The sequence below is a fragment of the Bombina bombina genome, chromosome 3 (assembly GCF_027579735.1).
Source record: "Bombina bombina isolate aBomBom1 chromosome 3, aBomBom1.pri, whole genome shotgun sequence".
In the NCBI taxonomy this organism is placed as follows: domain Eukaryota; kingdom Metazoa; phylum Chordata; class Amphibia; order Anura; family Bombinatoridae; genus Bombina; species Bombina bombina.
The window spans coordinates 1,028,581,007-1,028,604,133 of record NC_069501.1 but is presented as its reverse complement, the minus strand read 5'-3'; the positions used below and the strand labels follow the sequence as shown (position 1 = coordinate 1,028,604,133).

General features: G+C 39.8%; 1 protein-coding gene across 1 annotated transcript in view; it reads right to left on the bottom strand.

Moving 5' to 3' along the window:
- Positions 1-239: 239 nt before the first annotated feature.
- Positions 240-23,127, bottom strand: part of DAZAP2 (DAZ associated protein 2) — a gene marked incomplete in the record, with an annotated part of 79,235 nt that continues 56,347 nt past the window's right edge. Inside the window, 1 exon segment of the mRNA XM_053705528.1 lies at positions 240-3,615. Coding sequence (XP_053561503.1) covers positions 3,486-3,615 — 130 coding nt within the window.

Sequence of the window (23,127 nt, the reverse complement as noted above, 5' to 3'; positions counted from 1 at the left end):
ATCTTAGACAAACTGTTAAATTAATTTTGTTTAGATAATGAAACACTAAAATGATTGTATGAATATGAAATTGATATTTGTCTATTCTGATGCATTATAAATTCTTAATTTTACTTTGTTCAGATACTGAAATGAACAAATGGATTGTATATGAATATGAAATTAATATTATATTTCATCCTGTTGTAATTTAAATATCCTTACAATACAAAATAAAAAACGACAACATAGAAATTAGAGATTTTTATGTATGATGTTTATTCCAACTTCTTCAGTTTTATTCAAATCTTCAAAATATTTTATTCTACAATTGTTTTAGTATATATATAAAAAAAAAAAAATCCACGAGTGCACCACAGTGTATTTATCTATTAAAAGACATTGAATGCTGAACTTTCTTAAAAACACCAGTCATGATAGCCAATACAGTATGGAGTGATAGGCCTTAGTTTATGGTAAAAAAAACATACTGATTTTAGGTTGTTTCATGTAAATGTGGTTAAACTATGATCCAGTGCTGGGAAGCAGCTTTCCTGTATATATAAAATAATGTAAAGTTACACAAGCTATTTTCTGCTACAAGGTCTTTTCTGCTACATGACAAGGAAGACAAGCTTTGGAAGCTTATCAATAATGCAGATAAAAATCTTGGTTCAGTAATATTCCTTAAAATATTTCTTATACAGATGACAGCCTAATCATTACAAAAATATATTTAAAGGGACATGAAACCCTACATTTTTCTTTCACATATAGTTTAAAAAAGCTTTCCATTTAATTCTTCATTCTCTTGGCATCCTTTGTTGAATGAGCACCAATTCACTACCGGGAGCATGCTAAAAAACAGACGAGCCAATGACAAAAGGCACATGTGCACCCACAAATCAGCAACTAGCTCACAGTTGTGCATCACTGCTTCTGCACCTACTTAGGTATGCTTTTCAAAGGATACCAAGAAAACAAAACAAATTAGATAAACAGAAGTAAATTGGAAAGTTGTTTAAAATTGTATGCTCTATGAATCATGAAAGAAAAACGTGTTTCATTGTGGAATTAGTGTAATTTACTAGTCTTCAGAGATACCACATTGAGCTTTACGCTAATGGATATTTTAAAATGTTACTATGAATATTTTTGAAAAAATTAAACATCTTTAGCATAATAAACATCAATTAGTCTATATATTTTTATTTGCTTAACCTCGCTATGTCTAAGAATCTACTGAACAAAGTTTTATGGGACAGTCTACACCAGAGTTTTTCTTGTTTTAAAAGATAGATAATCCCTTTATTACCCATTCCCCAGTTTTGCATAACCAACAGTTATATTATTATACTGTTTATCTCTGTGATTACCTTGTATCTAAGCATCTTCTGACAGTCCCTTGATCACATGACCTTTTATTATCTATTGACTTGCATTTTAGCCAATTAGTGCTGCATTGTGCCGACTCAAATAACTCCCCAGACGTGAGCACAATGTTATCTATATGGCACACAAACTAGCAGTCTCCTGTTGTGAAAAGCAAATAAAAAGCATGTGATAACAGGCTGTCTGTAGTGGCTTAGAAACAGGCAGAAATGTAGAGGTTTAAATTTTATAAAGTAAATTAAATATAACAATGCTGGTTGTGCAAAGCTGGGGAATGGGTAATAAAGGTGTTATCTATCTTTTTAAACAATAATAATCTTGGTGCAGACTAACAATTTAAAGGGACAGTCTACAAGTGTACTGGTTATAGTTAAGTAGGAGTCTGCTAGTATCCTTTATAGTAGCAGATCATGCTGAACCAATTTTAAAGTTACTTAACTATAGCTGGATTTACTAAACTTTGAAATAAAATAAAACACAAATTATGAACAGCTATTTTTATTAACAGTCATTGACAAGACTTGAAATATATGCATACCCGCTGCTACTTGTTCTTTTTACGTATGACAATACAATGTAAATGTTAAGGCTTCATAAAGTTAGTGGTGTGAAGAGGCCATTGATGGCAAAGCAGCTGTGCATCTGTGTCTGTAATGGTCTTATTAAACATCATATTGCTTTACATATCAGACTTGTTACAGAAATCTACAGCAGAGAGGTTTTTTTTTATGGTTCAATTCACAAAGAAACAATAAAAGCTCTTGATGAAATCCAAAAAATCAGCAAGGTAAGTGCTGGGAATGCTTCCCGAGGAAAAACATCACAGATCACCTTTAATGCTGACCAAACAGAAATACAGAACTGGTCAAACCAAGCTTAAAACCATTTGTAAAAAATGGCATCAGTGAAAGCCAAACGGTTACCAAATTGAGACCAGACAATATTTTTTAAGCCTTTTAAAAACACATGTGAATATGAATATTAAGTTTATAAATCTTTATTATGTTTAATTCCTCAAAAACCATTACTTCCATATAACTGCAATCCACTATTCAAAAGGATAACTTTTTACTTGTGAAATGTTTTTTATGGTGTTTCTTCCCCTTGTCCTTTCGGAAAAACAAATTTAAACATGAAACTCTATATGGACTTGATTTTAGATTACATTTGGGAAATACTATAAATGTAGCAGATGTAGCCTACTCAAAAATAAAGTATCTCCATAATGCACTATAAGCCCTCTTAAAACAATGTGTAGTTTACTTCAAATCATTCAATTGAATAAGAAAAAAAAAAAGTATTCATAAGGCTTATGCACAATGTGCCATTGTTTGTATAGCAGCCTCATTTGCAATCTACTATTTTATCTACTGTATATTACTCTGCAAGGCCAGGTGAGCACAGAAAAATAAAAAAGACCAAAAGCTGAAGTTTTTGAAAAAGTCAAGGAATTGGTTAGAAAAGGCAGACAAGATGCATACATTAAAAGTGTGAAACAGGACTTTTCTAAGACCTCTGGAACTTATGCTACGAGGAAGGGATATTTTGTGTGCGTGCATTTAAAGGTTCCCTTGCTTTTTTTTTTTTTTTTTAAAGAGGTATTAAACATTCCTAGAGTTTACCATGATCCGAAACATTCCTTGAGATTACCATAATGAGAAACTTTTTTTTTTTTTTGCTGTGATGTCAAGTGGTAATAAATCAAATCCTGATGATCAGCCATTGATTATACTCTTATAACTCATAACAATCCCCAAATTACATTTCTTACAACCCACAAAAGGGGATTGAGCAAACGCAAAAACAAACCTGTAATATTTTATTAAAAGTGAAGATGTGTGGAAGGATGGAAAAGTGGCATGATACATTGCAAAGCATTTTTTGCCTTTTTACCAAAGGACTTCTTTTTCCAATAGTAGGAGCACTTAAAACTGAGCACCTGGAAGACATCCCACTAAACCTGTGCGTCTAAATAGCAATTCTGGGTTAATATTCTAAAGCAGAACATCGTGGGAAGTGCTCACATAGGGAGATGTCATTCCTTGTACAAAAGTTAGGCCATTTTCTTGTATTTTTTTCTTTATGCCCCACGTTTTCATGCTTCAAATGTCTTCTCACCACATGGTGTAGCCGCCGTCTGAGCCGCCCATGAAGTAATTGCCCTTTCTCTGCGAGACTATGACATTGGCACCTTGCATGGCAGCCAGCTGTGCTGCATTTGGAGGGCAGCCAGGAGGAGGTGGCTGAAAGAAGAGAGGTGTAATCAAAATGCATGGTAAAACATTCTTATATAGCCATAGGCACTTAAAAGGGAAATGTGAGTAGAAATAAGCTATAATGATACAGAGTAAATAACAAATTTCTATTTTCCTTTGGTTATCAAGTTTATTTCATTCTCTTGGTCTTCTCTGTTGATCATACCTAGGTAGGCTCATGATTGTGCACATTATAAGCACTATATATGACAGCAGTAATCACAACAACGTTATACAGGGCTTCAAACACTGCTGTCCTCTAGTGCTCAGCAAGGTATAACACTGAATTGTTGCACACACTGCTGCCATACAGTGCTCAGAATACCAAAACAAAAAATGTATTAATAGAAATAATTTGGAAAGTTGTTTAAGATTACATGCTCTGTCTGAATCCTAAGTGTTACATTATTACTTCCAGGTTCTCATTAATGCATACAGGTTATTTCATCTCCACTGCCCAAGCTTACATTCAAAACTTGTTTGTCAAACATTTTAAAGCAGCCCCAACCCTCATGTATCCTTTGGTTTTCCCAATTTTGGAACACACAAGTATTCCTTTGCAACCAATTTATTTCTGCCTTTTTTGTCCAGATCTAATCTGTATGTTTGTGGATCATAAATGCATTTTTAGGTTTGTAAGATCTATTTGCTAAGCAATTGCTTATTGTACGTTTATATATAGAAACATTTAGCCACCAATCAGCAAGTGCTACCCAGGTGCTGAAACAAAAAATAAAAAATGGCCCGTCTCCTAAGCTTACATTCCTGCTTTTTCAAATAAAGAAACCAAGAGAACTAAGAAAGATTAATAATAGGAGTAAACAAAAAAGTTGCTTAAAATTGCCTGCTCTATCTGAATCATGAAAGAAAAAATATGGGTTTCATATCCCTTTAAAGAAATTGGGAACCTTGAAATTGATATCTATATCTCACCATTTCTATAACTAAACACGTAGAAATAGCTTTTACAAAATTAAGGAAAAATACTATTTTCTTAACACAAAATAAAAGAAAATTACTGCTAAACTAACAAACTCCAGCTTTGTTTTTCACATACTATTCCAAAAATGCAGTAACACACCCCATTTTCCAGTATTACAGGTTTTTCATAATATTTTATGTGACGTTATCCATGTTTACAGCACAAATTCTTACATAAAGTAATAACAATAAGATGCAAACTGAATACTATGAATTTTACTGACCCAAAACTTTTTTTTAAAGAACCTTTAAATTTGTCTACTAGACATTTTATTTTTATTTGCTAGAAATAATTGTTCCCTTCCTGTATAATAAGGGTCCTAAAAAGGTAAAGGTAATAAACTACTGATGTACTGTATTTGTATTTCTAAAACATGTCTGCACAAAAATGAAAATGTGCAATCATTAAATGCTCTTAAAACATTTCTTTCTAAACTTTTAAACTCAACTTGTCCAAAAAGCTTATGAAAGAGAAAACAGAATTTATGCTTACCTGATAAATTACTTTCTCTTACGGTGTATCCAGTCCACGGATTCATCCTTACTTGTGGGATATTCTCATTCCCTACAGGAAGTGGCAAAGAGAGCACACAGCAGAGCTGTCCATATAGCACCCTCTCAGGCTCCGCCCCCCCAGTCATTCGACCGACGGTTAGGAGAAAAAGGAGAAATCATAGGGTGCAGTGGTGACTGTAGTTTTACAAAGATAAATTTGAACCTGACTTAATTGCCAGGGCGGGCCGTGGACTGGATACACAGTAAGAGAAAGTAATTTATCAGGTAAGCATAAATTCTGTTTTCTCTTACTTGGTGTATCCAGTCCACGGATTCATCCTTACTTGTGGGATACCAATACCAAAGCTTTAGGACACGGATGAAGGGAGGGAACAAGTCAGGTAACCTAAACGGAAGGCACCACTGCTTGTAAAACCTTTCTCCCAAAAATAGCCTCCGAAGAAGCAAAAGTATAGAATTTGTAAAATTTGGCAAAAGTATGCAGTGAAGACCAAGTCGCTGCCTTACAAATCTGTTCAACAGAAGCCTCATTTTTGAAGGCCCATGTGGAAGCCACAGCTCGGGTGGAATGAGCTGTAATTCGTTCAGGAGGCTCATAAGCCAATCGGATGATGCTTTTCAGCCAGAAGGAAAGAGGTAGCAGTCGCTTTCTGACCTCTCCTCTTACCAGAATAGACATCAAACAAGGATGATGTTTGTCTGAAATCTTCAGTTGCTTTTAAATAGAATTTTAAAGCCCGAACCACATCAAGATTGTGTAATAGTCGTTCCTTCTTAGAAACTGGATTAGGACACAGAGAAGGAACAATGATTTCCTGGTTAATATTCTTATTCGAAACAACCTTCGGAAGAAAACCAGGTTTGGTACGCAAAACAACCTTATCTGCATGGAACACCAGATAGGGTGAATTACACTGCAAGGCAGACAATTCTGAAACTCTCCGAGCAGAAGAGATAGCTACCAAAAACAAAACCTTCCAAGATAATAACTTAATATCTATGGAATGTAAAGGTTCAAACGGAACCCCTTGAAGAACTGAAAGAACAAAATTAAGACTCCATGGAGGAGCCACAGGTTTATAGACAGGCTTGATTCTAACTAAAGCCTGTGCAAACGCCTGAACGTCTGGTACTGCTGCCAGCCGCTTGTGTAACAGGATAGACAGAGCAGATATCTGTCCCTTTAAGGAACTAGCTGACAATCCTTTCTCCAATCCTTCTTGGAGAAAAGACAATATCCTTGGAATCCTAATCTTACTCCACGAGTAACCCTTGGATTCACACCAACAAATATATTTCCGCCATATCTTATGGTAAATTTTCCTGGTGACAGGCTTTCTGGCCTGGATCAGAGTATCGATAACTGATTCAGAGAACCCACGCTTAGCTAGAATTAAGCGTTCAATCTCCAGGCAGTCAGTTGCAGAGAAACTAGATTTGGATGCTTGAATGGACCCTGTATTAGAAGACCCTGCCTCAATGGCAGCTTCCATGGTGGAACAGATGACATGTCCACTAGGTCTGCATACCAAGTCCTGCGTGGCCACGCAGGCGCTATAAAAATTACCGAAGCCTTCTCCTGTTTGATTCTGGCTACCAGCCGAGGGAGAAGGGGAAACGGTGGAAAGACATAAGCTAGACTAAAGGACCAAGACGCTACTAGAGCATCTATCAATGCCGCCTTGGGGTCCCTGGACCTGGATCCATAAAGAGGAAGTTTGATGTTCTGACGGGACGCCATCAGATCCAATTCCGGGATGCCCCATAGCTGGGTCAGCTGAGCAAAAACCTTCGGGTGGAGTTCCCACTCCCCCGGGTGAAAAGTCTGACGACTCAGAAAATCTGCCTCCCAGTTGTCTACTCCTGGGATGTGAATTGCTGAAAGATGGCAGGAGTGATCCTCCGCCCATTTGATGATCTTGGTTACTTCCTTCATCGCTAGGGAACTCTTTGTTCCTCCCTGATTGATGTACGCTACAGTCATGATGTTGTCCGACTGAAATCTGATGAATTTGGCCTCCGCTAGTTGAGGCCATGCCTGGAGCGTGTTGAATATCGCTCTCAGTTCCAAAATGTTTATCGAGAGAAGAGATTCTTCCCGAGACCATAGGCCCTGAGCTTTCAGGGAGTCCCAGACCGCGCCCCAGCCTAACAGACTGGCATCGGTCGTGACAATGATCCACTCCGGTCTGCGAAAGCACATTCCCTGAGAGAGGTGATCCTGAGACAACCACCAGAGAAGAGAATCCCTGGTTTTCTGGTCCAGTTGTATTTGAGGAGACAAATCTGCATAATCCCCATTCCACTGTTTGAGCATGCACAGTTGCAGTGGTCTGAGATGAATTCGGGCAAAAGGACCACGTCCATTGCTGCGACCATTAATCCGATTACCTCCATGCACTGAGCTACAGAAGGCCGAGGAATGGAATGAAGAACTCTGCAAGTAGTTAAAAGCTTCAACTTCCTGAACTCCGTCAGAAATATCTTCATTTCTACCGAGTCTATTAGTGTTCCCAGGAAGGGAACCCTTGTGAGCGGGGACAGAGAACTTTTTTCAATGTTCACCTTCCACCCGTGAGACCTTAGAAAGGCCAGCACAATGTCCGTATGAGCCTTGGCTCTGTGAAAAGACGACGCCTGTATTAAGATGTCGTCTAGGTAAGGTGCTACTGCAATGCCCCGCGGTCTTAGCACCACTAGGAGGGACCCTAGCACCTTTGTAAAAATTCTTGGAGCAGTGGCCAACCCGAAAGGAAGGGCCACGAACTGGTAATGCTTGTCCAGAAAAGCGAACCTTAGGAACTGATGGTGATCTTTGTGGATGGGAATATGTAGATAAGCATCCTTTAGATCCACAGTAGTCATATATTGACCTTCCAGGATCATCTGCAAAATTGTCCGAATGGCTTCCATTTTGAATGATGGAACTCTGAGGAATTTGTTTAGAATTTTCAGATCCAGGATTGGCCTGAAAGTTCCTTCTTTTTTGGGAACTACAAACAGGTTTGAGTAAAAACCCAGTCCTTGTTCTGTAATTGGAACTGGGTGAATCACTCCCATCTTTAGTAGATCTTCTACACAGCGTAAGAACGCCTGTTTCTTTGTCTGGTCTGAAGACAAACGAGAAATGTGGAACCTTCCCCTTGGAGGAGAGTCCTTGAATTCTAGAAGATACCCCTGGGCAACAATTTCTAATGCCCAAGGATCTGGAACATCTCTTGCCCAAGCCTGAGCAAAGAGAGAAAGTCTGCCCCCTACTAGATCCGGTCCCGGATCGGGGGCTACCCCTTCATGCTGTGTTGGTAGCAGCCGCAGGCTTCTTGGCCTGTTTACCCTTATTCCAGCCCTGCAAGGGTTTCCAGGTTGCTTTGGGCTGTGAAGTGTTACCCTCTTGCTTTGTGGCAGCAGAGGTTGAAGCAGGTCCGCTCCTGAAGTTGCGAAAGGAGCGAAAATTAGCCTTAAATGGTCTATCCTGCGGAAGGGCATGGCCCTTTCCCCCAGTGATATCCGCAATAATTTCTTTCAACTTGGGACCGAAAAGGGTCTTTCCCTTGAAAGGAATGTTTAGTAACTTTGTTTTGGATGACACGTCAGCCGACCATGATTTGAGCCAAAGCGCTCTTCGCGCCATAATGGCAAAACCAGAATTTTTCGCCGCTAACTTAGCTAATTGGAAAGCGGCATCTGTGATAAAAGAATTAGCCAGCTTTAGAGCATGAATTCTATCCATGACTTCGTCATATGAAGTCTCCCTCTGGAGCGACTCCTCCAGCGCCTCAAACCAAAAAGCCGCTGCAGTAGTTACAGGAATAATGCAGGCAATTGGTTGAAGAAGGAAACCTTGCTGAACAAACATTTTCTTCAGTAAACCTTCCAATTTTTTATCCATAGGATCTTTGAAAGCACAACTGTCTTCTATTGGAATGGTTGTACGCTTGGCTAGTGTTGAAACAGCTCCCTCTACCTTAGGGACCGTCTGCCACGCGTCCAGCCTGGGGTCATTTATGGGGAACATTTTCTTAAAGATAGGGGGGGGGGAACAAAAGGTACACCTGGTCTCTCCCACTCCCTAGTCACAATATCCGCCACCCTCTTAGGGATCGGAAACGCATCAGTGTATACAGGGACTTCTAGAAACCTGTCCATTTTACACAATTTTTCTGGGACCACCATGGGGTCACAATCATCCAGCGTAGCTAAACCCTCCTTAAGCAGTACGCGGAGGTGTTCCAGCTTAAATTTAAACGCTAAGGAATCTGTTTCTGCCCGCTGAGAAACTTTTCCTGTGTCAGAAATTTCTCCCTCGGACAGCCCATCCCTCACTGCCACTTCAGAGTGTTGTGAGGGTACAACGGATAAATCATCCAAAGCTTCTGATTGCTCATCCTCTGTTCTTAAAACTGAGCTATCACGCTTTTTAGGAAAAACTGGCAGTTTGGATAGAAATGCCGCAAGGGAATTATCCATGACTGCTGCTAATTGTTGTAATCTAATAGGACTCAATGCGCTAGAGGTACTAGGCAGCGCTTAGGCGGGCGTAACTGGTGTCGACACATGGGGAGAGGAAGGAGGACTATCCTCGTTACCTTCCGTCAAAGAATCATCTTGGGCTACATTTTTAAGTGTCACTGCATGGTCTTTAAAATGTTTAGATACCTTAGCACACTTTAAACACAAATGTAAAGGGGGTACCGCCATGGCTATTAAACACATAGAACAAGGTCTATCTGTAGGCTCAGACATGTTAAACAGACTTAGACAGCACTCAAATACAGTAAAATACAATTTTTGAAAAAACGGTACTGTGCCTTTAAATAATAAAAAGCGCAGAGTTTTTTACTAAAACTCAAAAAAACATCCAATCCTTATGAAATTTTTACCATATGATCCCAATGCTTTGAAATGATTGCACAGTAAATTTCAAGACAATTAACCCCTTATTGCCCAAACCGGAGCAAATTAAAGCAGGCCACCGGTTTAACAAACTACAGCACCATGCCACAGCCTCTGCTATGGCCCTACCTTCCTTGGGGATTAGTTTTAGACGAAAATAAGCCTCTCTGGAGTCCTCCAGCAATCTCTGGACTCTACACGTGAAGCTGCACGAAGCTGTCTTGCAAATGAACTGCGCAACTGAGGCGCGAAATTTAGGCCCCCTCCCTCTTCACTCCGGAGTTGTGGGGCCTTCCCAAGCCAAAATAGGTGTCTAAAGATATGCCAGGCGGAATAAAACCCAAAAAAAGTGTTCCAAATGTAATAAAATATGTACAAATATCAGATTATTGTAATAAAATAATTGATTTCCCCTTAACAGTGTCCACCAGCGTTTTAAGCCCTTTTAACTAAGCCATCCTTCTATACTAAGTCTCAGAATATGGCTTACCTTCCCCACATGGGGATTCTTGTCAGTCTTCTAGCATTACCAGGTCTTGACTAGAAAAAAAGTGACTGAGCATACCTTATAGCAGTTAAGCCTGCAAACTGTTCCAATAGTGAAGGGTAGAAGGAAGCAGCACTCTTAATCCACTGTCCATAAAATCCAAGAAAGTTTATTTCAAATAATTAATTAAAACACAAGTAGACAAGCACAGCACAGTACAGGCTTCACAAGTGGAGGGGGAGCAAATCCTTACATGTTTCGTGCTATGCAGCACTTAATCATAGGATCCTATGATTAAGTGCTGCACAGCACGAAACATGTAAGGATTTGCTCCCCCTCCACTTGTGAAGCCTGTACTGTGCTTGTCTACTTGTGTATTAATTAATTATTTGAAATAAACTTTCTTGGATTTTATGGACAGTGGATTAAGAGTGCTGCTTCCTTCTACTCTTCACTATTGGATTTGGCTCGATTCTCATTCTAGCTGGCACCACGCCAACAGTGCTTTCTTCTGTGCCGACATTCTGGGGCTGTAATTGGACAACAGCGTACACACCCTCCCCAGGCTGTAGCGACGTCATTCCCCTACTCACTGTCTCTGCTAACTGTTTCCCCCAACTGAAGTTCTCCGGTACTCAACAGTCCTGTGTGTGAACAGCAATGGATTTTAGTTACAACATGCTAAAATCGTTTTCCTCTCAGCAGAAATCTTCATCACTTTCTGCCACAGAGTAAATAGTACAAACCGGCACTATTTTAAAATAAACTCTTGATTGAAGAAATAAAAACTACAAATCTAACACCACATTCACTTTACCCTCCCGTGGAGATGCTACTTGTTAGAGCGGCAAAGAGAATGACTGGGGGGGCGGAGCCTGAGGGGGAGCTATATGGACAGCTCTGCTGTGTGCTCTCTTTGCCACTTCCTGTAGGGAATGAGAATATCCCACAAGTAAGGATGAATCCGTGGACTGGATACACCAAGTAAGAGAAATTAACAAGTTAAATTATTTTATTGCATGAAGAAGAAAAAAAGTATAAAAAGGGACAATAGTCATTTGTACATATGCACAGAGAATAATAATTTTAAATGAATTTAAACGTCTCATTTGTTAACCAAATTTCAATTGTTTTATAGTGTAGATTAAAATGAGCACCTACACTGAAAGCAATCACTGTGTAAAATGTTGCAATGTCAATGTTCAGAATTCTACAAGATCTACAAAATCATGTTTGACATTTTTCAGAGACAAATTACAGGAAAACTTATTTTTCAAATATACACAATTAAAAGGGATATAAAACAGTCTATTTAATTGTTGTAATAAAAATGTATGCAGAGTTCATTACTTCATGTCACAGCCCCACAATGGGGCTGAGGTCTCTAGAGGAAGGCTTATCTATCTTGATGAAATTAATCATCTAGTAACTTGAGCTGGTTTACAATGCAGATAATGCCAAAGACAGGAAGTCTGTTTTGCTCATGTTCAGATAAGGCAGAATGCAATTTAACCACTTTAGCCATTTGCGCATCTACACACACACATACATATACACACATACATATACACACATACATATACACACATACACATATATATATATATATACATATACACATATATACATATACACATACATATATATCTCACCATGCTGTACTTTTGCTATCCTACCGCACAATGTATATATACATTGGAGCTTCAAGAAGCTCCAGCATTCTCGGCTGTTAAAGGAACATTAAACCCAAAATCTTTCTTCATGATTCAGATAGAGAATTCAATTTTAAACAACATTCTCATTTACTTCTATTATCTAATTTGCTTCATTCTTTAGATAGCCTAGTTGTTGTAGAAATATCAAAGCACAAAGTTGAGAATCACACGAGGCATCTATGTGCAACCACCAATCAGCAGCTACTGAGCCTATCTATATATGCTTTTCAGTTAAGTATATCAAAAGAATGAAGCAAATTAGATATTAGTACTATATTAGAAAGTTTTTTTTAAAAATTGCATGTTTCTTTCCAAATTATGAAAGAAAACATTTGGGTTTAATGTCCCTTTAAATTACAGCTCAGAGCTGGAGCTCGAGCTCCAGGCGTCTGTCCGCATATGAAATCAGAGCGTGATCGGTGCTCCGGTTCCTTGAGGGCAGATGGCAGCAGAGGGGACATGCACTGCAGAATATAAAAAAAATTGTGAGGGAGGGAAGGGGCACTACGCTACAGAAAAAACATAATTTATGTAAGAACTTACCTGATAAATTCATTTCTTTCATATTGGCAAGAGTCCATAAGCTAGCGACGTATGGGATATACATTCCTACCAGGAGGGGCAAAGTTTCAAACCTCAAAATGCCTATAAATACACCCCTCACCACACCCACAATTCAGTTTAACTAATAGCCAAGAAGTGGGGTGATAAGAAAGGAGCGAAAGCATCAACAAGGAATTGGAATAATTGTGCTTTATACAAAAAAATCATAACCACCACAAAAAAAGTGGGTCTCATGGACTCTTGCCAATATGAAAGAAATTAATTTATCAGGTAAGTTCTTACATAAATTATGTTTTCTTTCATGTAATTGGCAAGAGTCCATTAGCTAGTGACGTATGGGATAGCAAATACCCAAGATGTGGAACGCCACGCAAGAGTCACTAGAGAGGGAGGGATAAAATAAAGACAGCCAATTCCGCTGAAAAAAAACAATCCACAACCCAAATCAAAAGTTTTAATCTTTATAATGAAAAAAACTGAAATTATAAGCAGAAGAATCAGACTGAAACAGCTGCCTGAAGTACTTTTCTACCAAAAACTGCTTCTGAAGAAGAAAAAACATCAAAATGGTAGAATTTAGTAAAAGTATGCAAAGAAGACCAAGTTGCTGCTTTGCAAATCTGATCAACAGAAGCTTCATTCTTAAAAGCCCAGGAAGTAGAAACTGACCTAGTAGAATGAGCCGTAATCCTTTGAGGCGGGGATTTACCCGACTCCACATAAGCATGATGAATCAAAAGCTTTAACCAAGACGCCAAAGAAATGGCAGAAGCCTTCTGACCTTTCCTAAAACCAGAAAAGATAACAAATAGACTAGCGGTCTTACTGAAATCTTAGTAGCTTCAACATAATATTTCAAAACTCTGACCACATCCAAAGAATGTAAGGATATTTCCAAAGAATTCTTAGGATTTAGGACACAAGGAAGGAACAATAATTCCTCTATTAATGTTGTTTGAATTCACAACTTGAGGTAAAAATTTAAATAAAGACAGCAAAAACCGCCTTATCCTGATGAAAAATCAGAAAAGCAAACTCACAAGAAAGAGCAGATAATTCAAAAACTCTTCTAGCAGAATAGATGGCCAAAAGGAACAATACTTTCCATGAAAGTAATTTAATGTCCAAAGAATGCATATGCTCAAACGGAAGAGCCTGTTAAGCCCTCAGAACCAAATTAAGACTCCAAGGAGGAGAAATTGGCTTAATGACAGGCTTGATACGAACCAAAGCCTGAACAAAACAATGAATATCAGAAAGATTAGCAATTTTTTCTGTGAAACAGCACAGAAAGAGCAGAGATTTGTCCTTTCAAGGAACTCGCAGAAAAATCCAAGGAATTCTAAAAGAATGCCAAGAGAAATTATGAGAAGCGCATCATAAGATGTAAGTCTTCCAAACTCGATAATAAATCTTTCTAGACACAGATTTACGAACCTGCAACATAGTATTAATCACTGAGTCAGAGAAACCTCTATGACTAAGCACTAAGCGTTTTAATTTCCATACCATCAAATTTAATAATTTGATTTCCTGACAGAAAAAAACAAATCTTAAGGTCTGGCCTAAATGGAAGTGACCAAGTTTGGCAACTGGACATCCGAACAAGAACCATATACCAAAACCTGAGCGGCCATGCTGGAGCCACCAGCAGCACAAACGATTGCTCCATGATGATTTTGAAAAATCACTCTTAAAAAGAAGAACCTGAAGGAGCAAAAATATAGGCAGATTGATAACTCCAAGGAAGTGTCAATGCATACACTGCTTCCGCCTGAGGATCCCCGGACCTGAATAGGTACCTGGGAAGTTTTCTTGTTTAGATGAGATGCCATCAGAACTATTACTGGAAACCCTCACATCTGAACAATTTGAAAAAACACATCTGGGTAAAGAGACCATTCTCTCGGATGTAAAGCTTGATTGACAGAGATAATCTGCTTCCCAATTATCTAAACCTGGGATATGGACCGCAGAAATTAGACAGGAGCTGGATTTAGCCCAAGCAAGTATCCGAGATACTTCTTTCACAGCCTAAGGACTGAGAGTCCCACCCTGATGATTGACATACGCCACAGTTGTGACATTGTCTGAAAAACAATAACGTCCCTCTCTTCAAAAAGAAGCCAAAACTGACAAACTCTGAGAATGCACGAAAATATTGCACAAAATATTGAATGGTAATCTTGCCTCCTGAGATTTCCAAACCCCTTGTGCTGACAGAGATCCCCAGACAGCCTCCCAACCTAAAAGACTCGCATCTGTAGTGATCAAGGTCCAGGTTGGATGAATCGAAGAGACCCGTAGAACTATATGATGGTGATCTAACCACCAAGTCAAAGATAGTTGAACATTGGAATTCAAAGATATTAAAAATGATATCCTAGAATCCCTGCACCATTAATTCAGCATAAAAAAAACTGGAAAGGTTTCATATGAAAATGAGCAAAGGGAATCGAATCCAATGCTGCAGCCATGAGACCTAAAACTTCCATGCATATAGCTACTGAAGGAAATAGAGACTGAAGGTTCCGACAAACTGAACCCAATATAATTGTCTCCTGTCTGTTAGAGACAAAGACATTGACACAATCTATCTGGAAACCTAAAAATGGTGACCCTTGTCTGAGCAACCAAGGATCTTTTGATAAAAAGATCCTCCAACCATGTCTTAGAAGAAACAACTAAGTTGAATTGTATGAGATTCTGGAGAACGAAAAGACTGAGCCAGTACCACGAAATCGTCCAAAAAAGGAAACCTTGAAAAGATTCTCAGAGCTGTCGCTAGACCAGAAGGAAAAGCAACAAATTGGTAATGCTTGTCAAAAAAAAAAAAAGAGAATCTCAGAAAATGAAAATAATCTGAATTAAAACAGAAGAATAAGATAAGCATCTATTGTATCTATTGTAAACAAATAATGCCCTTACTGACCAAAAAGGCAGAATAGACCATATAAACACCATTCTGAAAGAAGGAACTCTTATATGACAAATCAAAAAGATTTTCTATCTTTGGGAAAATGAATAGTTTTGAACAAAACCCCAAACCCTGTTCCTGAAATGGAACTGGTATGAATACCCCAGATAACTCCAGGTCTGAGCAGCGCCTTGAGACCCCAACGGGTAACCAGCCGCGCCTCACAAGTACCCAACACATACAGGTCTGAAACATACTTCAGAAAAGTGTGAGCCTTTACTGGAATATGCTAGAGAGAAAAAGACTTCTCACAGGCGGTTTTACTCTGAATCCTATTCAGTACCCCAATCTAAGAAGTTTGGACCGAATTGAACCAAACAAATTTAAAAAAGCCTTAACCTGCCCCTTACCAGCTAAGCTGGAATAAAAAAAAAAAAAAAAAAAAACACCTACATGCCAATTTGGGGGGCTGACTTTGATCTTTTAAATAGCTTAAATTCATTCCATGTTGAAGAAAGCTTCCAATTATAAACATGTTACTTGGGGAAGAATTAGGATTCCGTTCCTTATTAAGAACAAACTAATATAAGCTTAAGATTTATTCTTAGAACTCAATCTTGAAGCAACAAAAAACTCCCTTCCCCAGAGTAACAGTTTGAAAAAATTAAATCCAATTGTGAACCAAATAATTGGATTACCTTGGAAAAAAAGAAATATGGATTTTAAAAATCAAAATTAGCATTCCAAGATTAAGTCACAAAGTTCATCTAGCTAAAAATAGCTAAAGACATAGATTTAACCTCAATTGTGAAAATATAAAAAAAATGACAACACAAATGAAATTATTAGCATATTGATCAACTTAACAATGCTAAAACAAATCATAATCTGATACTTGTTGCACTAAAGTATCCAACCAGAAGGTTGAAGCATTTGCAACATCAGCCAAATAAATTGCAGGCCTAAGAAAAGGACCTGAAATAAAATATTTTTCCTTAAATAAGATACAAGTTTCCCATCTGAAGGAAAAAAATAAATACTATTTTCTATAGGAATAATAGTATGTTAGCAAGAGTAGAGATAGCCCCATTAACTTTGGGGATCTTTCCTCAAAACTTTTAAACTAACTGCAGGCAAAGGATACAATTTAAAAACCTTTGAAGAAACCACAGGAGGTTAATGAGCAGAATTTAAATGTTAGCTAGTCTTAAATCAAAAGAACTAGACTCCTCAATATCCAATATAATCAACACCTTTTCAACAACGAATGTACTCTATTTAAAAATAAAAAAGTAGATTTGTTAGCGTCAAATATCTGATGAAGTATATTCTAAATGAGAAAAATCATCATCAGAGAAGGATAATTTAGTATGTTGTCGGTCATTTGAAAATTCATCAACTAAATGAGAAGTTTAAAAAAAGACCTAAAAATTTTATTAGAAGGCGGGATGTCAGACAAAGCCTTTAGGATAGAATCAGAAAAACAGTCTCATAGATTCCTAGGTATATCTTGTACATTAGATGTAAAAAGAATAGCAATAGATAATGCATAAATACTAATGGACTCTGCATGTAAAAGTTCATCATGATAACTTATTACAAACCATTGCTAAAGATAACATTCATAACATTAAAATAAATGAACTTAGCTTTGGTAGGACTGATATCAGTTATCAGGAATCCAACAGTATTTTCTGATACAGGAACAGTTTTTGGAATATCTTGCAATATGTAATAGAAAAACAACATATAAAGCAAAATTCTCAAATTCCTTAAAAGACAGTTTCAGGAATGGGGAAAAAACAGAATTTATGCTTACCTGATAAATTACTTTCTCTTACTTGGTGTATCCAGTCCACGGATTCATCCTTACTTGTGGGATACCAATACCAAAGCTTTAGGACACGGATGAAGGGAGGGAACAAGTCAGGTAACCTAAACGGAAGGCACCACTGCTTGTAAAACCTTTCTCCCAAAAATAGCCTCCGAAGAAGCAAAAGTATCGAATTTGTAAAATTTGGCAAAAGTATGCAGTGAAGACCAAGTCGCTGCCTTACAAATCTGTTCAACAGAAGCCTCATTCTTGAAGGCCCATGTGGAAGCCACAGCTCTGGTGGAATGAGCTGTAATTCGTTCAGGAGGCTGCTGTCCAGCAGTCTCATAAGCCAATCGGATGATGCTTTTCAGCCAAAAGGAAAGAGAAAGAGGTAGCAGTCGCTTTCTGACCTCTCCTCTTACCAGAATAGACAACAAACAAGGATGATGTTTGTCTGAAATCTTTAGTTGCTTTTAAATAGAATTTTAAAGCCCAAACCACATCAAGATTGTGCAAAAGTCGTTCCTTCTTAGAAACTGGATTAGGACACAGAGAAGGAACAATGATTTCCTGGTTAATATTCTTATTAGAAACAACCTTCGGAAGAAAACCAGGTTTAGTACGCAAAACAACCTTATCTGCATGAAACACCAGATAGGGTGAATTACACGGCAAGGCAGACAATTCTGAAACTCTCCGAGCAGAAGAGATAGCTACCAAAAACAAAACCTTCCAAGATAATAACTTAATATCTATGGAATGTAAAGGTTCAAACGGAACCCCTTGAAGAACTGAAAGAACTAAATTAAGACTCCATGGAGGAGCCACAGGTTTATAGACAGGCTTGATTCTAACTAAAGCCTGTGCAAAGGCCTGAACGTCTGGCACTGCTGCCAGTCGCTTGTGTAACAGGATAGACAGAGCAGATATCTGTCCCTTTAAGGAACTAGCTGACAATCCTTTCTCCAATCCTTCTTGGAGAAAAGACAAAATCCTGGGAATCCTAACTTTACTCCACGAGTAACCCTTGGATTCACACCAACAAAGATATTTCCGCCATATCTTATGGTAAATTTTCCTAGTGACAGGCTTTCTGGCCTGGATCAGAGTATCAATAACCGATTCAGAGAACCCACGCTTAGCTAGAATTAAGCGTGCAATCTCCAAGCAGTCAGTGGCAGAGAAACTAGATTTGGATGCTTGAATGGACCCTGTATTAGAAGATCCTGCCTCAATGGCAGCTTCCATGGTGGAACAGATGACATGTCCACTAGGTCTGAATACCAAGTCCTGCGTGGCCACGCAGGCGCTATCAAAATTACCGAAGCCTTCTCCTGTTTGATTCTGTCTACCAGCCGAGGGAGAAGAGGAAACGGTGGAAAGACATAAGCTAGACTGAAGGACCAAGGCGCTACTAGAGCATCTATCAATGTCGCCTTGGGGTCCCTGGACCTCGACACGTAAAGAGGAAGTTTGGTATTCTGACGGGACGCCATCAGATCCAATACCGGAATGCCCCATAGTTGGGTCAACTGAGCAAAAACCTCCGGGTGGAGTTCCCACTCCCCCGGGTGAAAAGTCTGACTTAGAAAATCCGCCTCCCAGTTGTCTACTCCTGGGATGTGAATTGCTGAGAGATGGCAGGAGTGATCCTCCGCCCATTTGATGATCTTGGTTACTTCCTTCATCGCTAGGGAACTCTTTGTTCCTCCCTGATGATTGATGTACGCTAGTCGTGATGTTGTCCGACTGAAATCTGATGAATTTTACCTCCGCTAATTGAGGCCATGCCTGGAGCGTGTTGAATATCGCTCTCAGTTCCAAAATGTTTATCGGGAGAAGAGATTCTTCCCGAGACCACAGGCCCTGAGCTTTCAGGGAGTCCCAGACCGCACCCCAGCCTAACAGACTGGCATCGGTCGTGACAATGATCCACTCCGGTCTGCGGAAGCACATTCCCTGAGACAGGTGATCCCGAGACAACCACCAGAGAAGAGAATCCCTGGTTTTCTGGTCCAGTTGTATTTGAGGAGACAAATCTGCATAATCCCCATTCCACTGTTTGAGCATGCACAGTTGCAGTGGTCTGAGATGAATTCGGGCAAAAGGGACCACGTCCATTACCGCGACCATTAATCCGATTACCTCCATACACTGAGCTACAGAAGGCCGAGGAATGGAATGAAGAACTCGGCAAGTAGCTAAAAGCTTCAACTTCCTGACCTCCGTCAGAAATATCTTCATTTCTACCGAGTCTATTAGTGTTCCCATGAAGGGAACCCTTGTGAGCGGGGACAGAGAACTTTTTTCGACGTTCACCTTCCACCCGTGAGACCTTAGAAAGGCCAGCACAATGTCCGTATGAGCCTTGGCTCTGTGAAAAGACGACGCCTGTATTAAGATGTCGTCTAGGTAAGGTGCTACTGCAATGCCCCGCGGTCTTAGTACCGCTAGGAGGGACCCTAGCACCTTTGTAAAAATTCTGGGAGCAGTGGCCAACCCGAAAGGAAGGGCCACGAACTGGTAATGCTTGTCCAGAAAAGCAAACCTTAGGAACTGATGGTGATCTTTGTGGATGGGAATATGTAGGTACGCATCCTTTAGATCCACGGTAGTCATATTGACCTTCCTGGATCATCGGCAAAATTGTCCAAATGGTTTCCATTTTGAATGATGGAACTCTGAGGAATTTGTTTAGAATTTTTAGATCCAGGATTGGCCTGAAAGTTCCTTCTTTTTTGGGAACTACAAACAGGTTTGAGTAAAAACCCAGTCCTTGTTCTGTGATTGGAACTGGGTGTATCACTCCCATCTTTAGTAGATCTTCTACACAGCGTAAGAACGCCTGTTTCTTTGTCTGGTCTGAAAACAAACGAGAAATGTGGAACCTTCCCCTTGGAGGAGAGTCCTTGAATTCTAGAAGATACCCCTGGGCAACAATTTCTAATGCCCAAGGATCTGGAACATCTCTTGCCCAAGCCTGAGCAAAGAGACAAAGTCTGCCCCCTACTAGATCCAGTCCCGGATCGGGGTCTACCCCTTCATGCTGTCTTGGTAGCAGCCGCAGGCTTCTTGGCCTGTTTACCCTTGTTCCAGCCCTGCAAGGGTTTCCAGGTTGCTTTGGGCTGTTAAGCGTTACCCTCTTGCTTTGCGGCAGCAGAGGTTGAAGCAGGTCCGCTCCTGAAGTTGCGAAAGGAGCGAAAATTAGCCTTGTTCTTGGCCTTAAACGGTCTATCCTGCGGAAGGGCATGGCCCTTTCCCCCAGTGATATCCGCGATAATTTCTTACAACTCGGGACCGAAAAGGGTCTTTCCCTTGAAAGGAATGTTTAGTAACTTTGTTTTGGACGACACGTCAGCCGACCATGATTTGAGCCAAATCGCTCTTCGCGCCATAATGGCAAAACCAGAATTTTTCGCCGCTAACTTAGCTAATTGGAAAGCGGCATCTGTGATAAAAGAATTAGCCAGCTTTAGAGCATAATTCTATCCATGACTTCGTCATATGAAGTCTCCCTCTGGAGCGACTCCTCCAGCGCCTCAAACCAAAAAGCCGCTGCAGTAGTTAGAGGAATAATGCAGGCAATTGGTTGAAGGAGGAAACCTTGCTGAACAAACATTTTCTTCAGTAAACCTTCCAATTTTTTATCCATAGGATCTTTGAAAGCACAACTGTCTTCTATTGGAATGGTTGTGCGCTTGGCTAGTGTTGAAACTGCTCCCTCTACCTTAGGGACCATCTGCCACGCGTCCCGCCTGGGGTCATTTATGGGGAACATTTTCTTAAAGATAGGGGGGGGAAACAAAAGGTACACCTGGTCTCTCCCACTCCCTAGTCACAATATCCGCCACCCTCTTCGGGATCAGAAACGCATCAGTGTATACAGGGACTTCTAGAAACCTGTCCATTTTACACAATTTTTCTGGGACCGCCATGGGGTCACAATCATCCAGCGTAGCTAAAACCTCCTTAAGCAGTACGCGGAGGTGTTCCAGCTTAAATTTAAACGCTAAGGAATCTGATTCTGCCCGCTGAGAAACTTTTCCTGTGTCAGAAATTTCTCCCTCGGACAGCCCATCCCTCACTGCCACTTCTGAGTGTTGTGAGGGTACAACGGATAAATCATTTAAAGCTTCTGATTGCTCATCCTCTGTTCTTAAAACTGAGCTATCACGCTTTTAGGAAAAACTGGCAGTTTGGATAGAAATGCCGCAAGGGAATTATCCATGACTGCTGCTAATTGTTGTAATGTAATAGGGCCCAATGCGCTAGAGGTACTAGGCAACGCTTAGGCGGGCGTAACTGGTGTCGACACATGGGGAGAGGAAGGAGGACTATCCTCGTTACCTTCCGTCAAAGAATCATCTTGGGCTACATTTTTAAGTGTCACTGCATGGTCTTTAAAATGTTTAGATACCTTAGGACACTTTAAACACAAATGTAAAGGGGGTACCGCCATGGCTATTAAACACATAGAACAGGGTCTATCTGTAGGCTCAGACATGTTAAACAGACTTAGACAGCACTCAAATACAGTAAAATACCATTTTTGAATAAACGGTACTGTGCCTTTAAATAATAAAAAGCGCACTTTTTTACTAAACCTCAAAAAAACATCCAATCTTTATGAAATTTTCACCATATGATCCTAATGCTTTGAAATGATTGCACAGTAAATTTCAAGACAATTAACCCCTTATTGCCCAAACCGGAGCAAATTAAAGCAGGCCACCGGTTTAACAAACTACAGCACCATGCCACAGCCTCTGCTGTGGCCCTACCTTCCTTGGGGATTAGTTTTGGACGAAAAACAGAATTTATGTTTACCTGATAAATTTCTTTCTCCTACGGTGTATCCGGTCCACGGCTTCATCCTTACTTATGGGATATTCTCAATCCCTACAGGAAGTGGCAAAGAGAGCACACAGCAGAGCTGTCCATATAGCTCCCCTCAGGCTCCGCCCCCCCCAGTCATTCGACCGACGGTTAGGAGAAAAAGGAGATCCATAGGGTGCAGTGGTGACTGTAGTTTACAAAAATAAATTTAAACCTGACTAAAATGCCAGGGTGGGCCGTGGACCGGATACACCGTAGGAGAAAGAAATTTATCAGGTAAACATAAATTCTGTTTTCTCCTACATTGGTGTATCTGGTCCACGGCTTCATCCTTACTTGTGGGAACCAATACCAAAGCTTTAGGACACGGATGAAGGGAGGGAACAAGTCAGGTAACCTAAACGGAAGGCACCACTGCTTGTAAAACCTCTCTCCCAAAAATAGCCTCCGAAGAAGCAAAAGTATCGAATTTGTAAAATTTGGCAAATGTATGCAGTGAAGACCAAGTCGCTGCCTTACAGATCTGTTCAACAGAAGCCTCATTCTTGAAAGCCCATGTGGAAGCCACAGCTCTAGTAGAGTGAGCTGTAATTCGTTCAGGGAGCTGCCTTCCAGCAGTCTCATAAGCCAACCGGATGATGCTTTTGACCTCTCCTTTTGCCAGAATAGACGACAAACAAGGACGATGTTTGTCTGAAGTCTTTAGTTGCTTTTAGATAGAACTTTAAAGCACGAACCACATCAAGATTGTGCAACAGACGTTCCTTGTTAGAAAC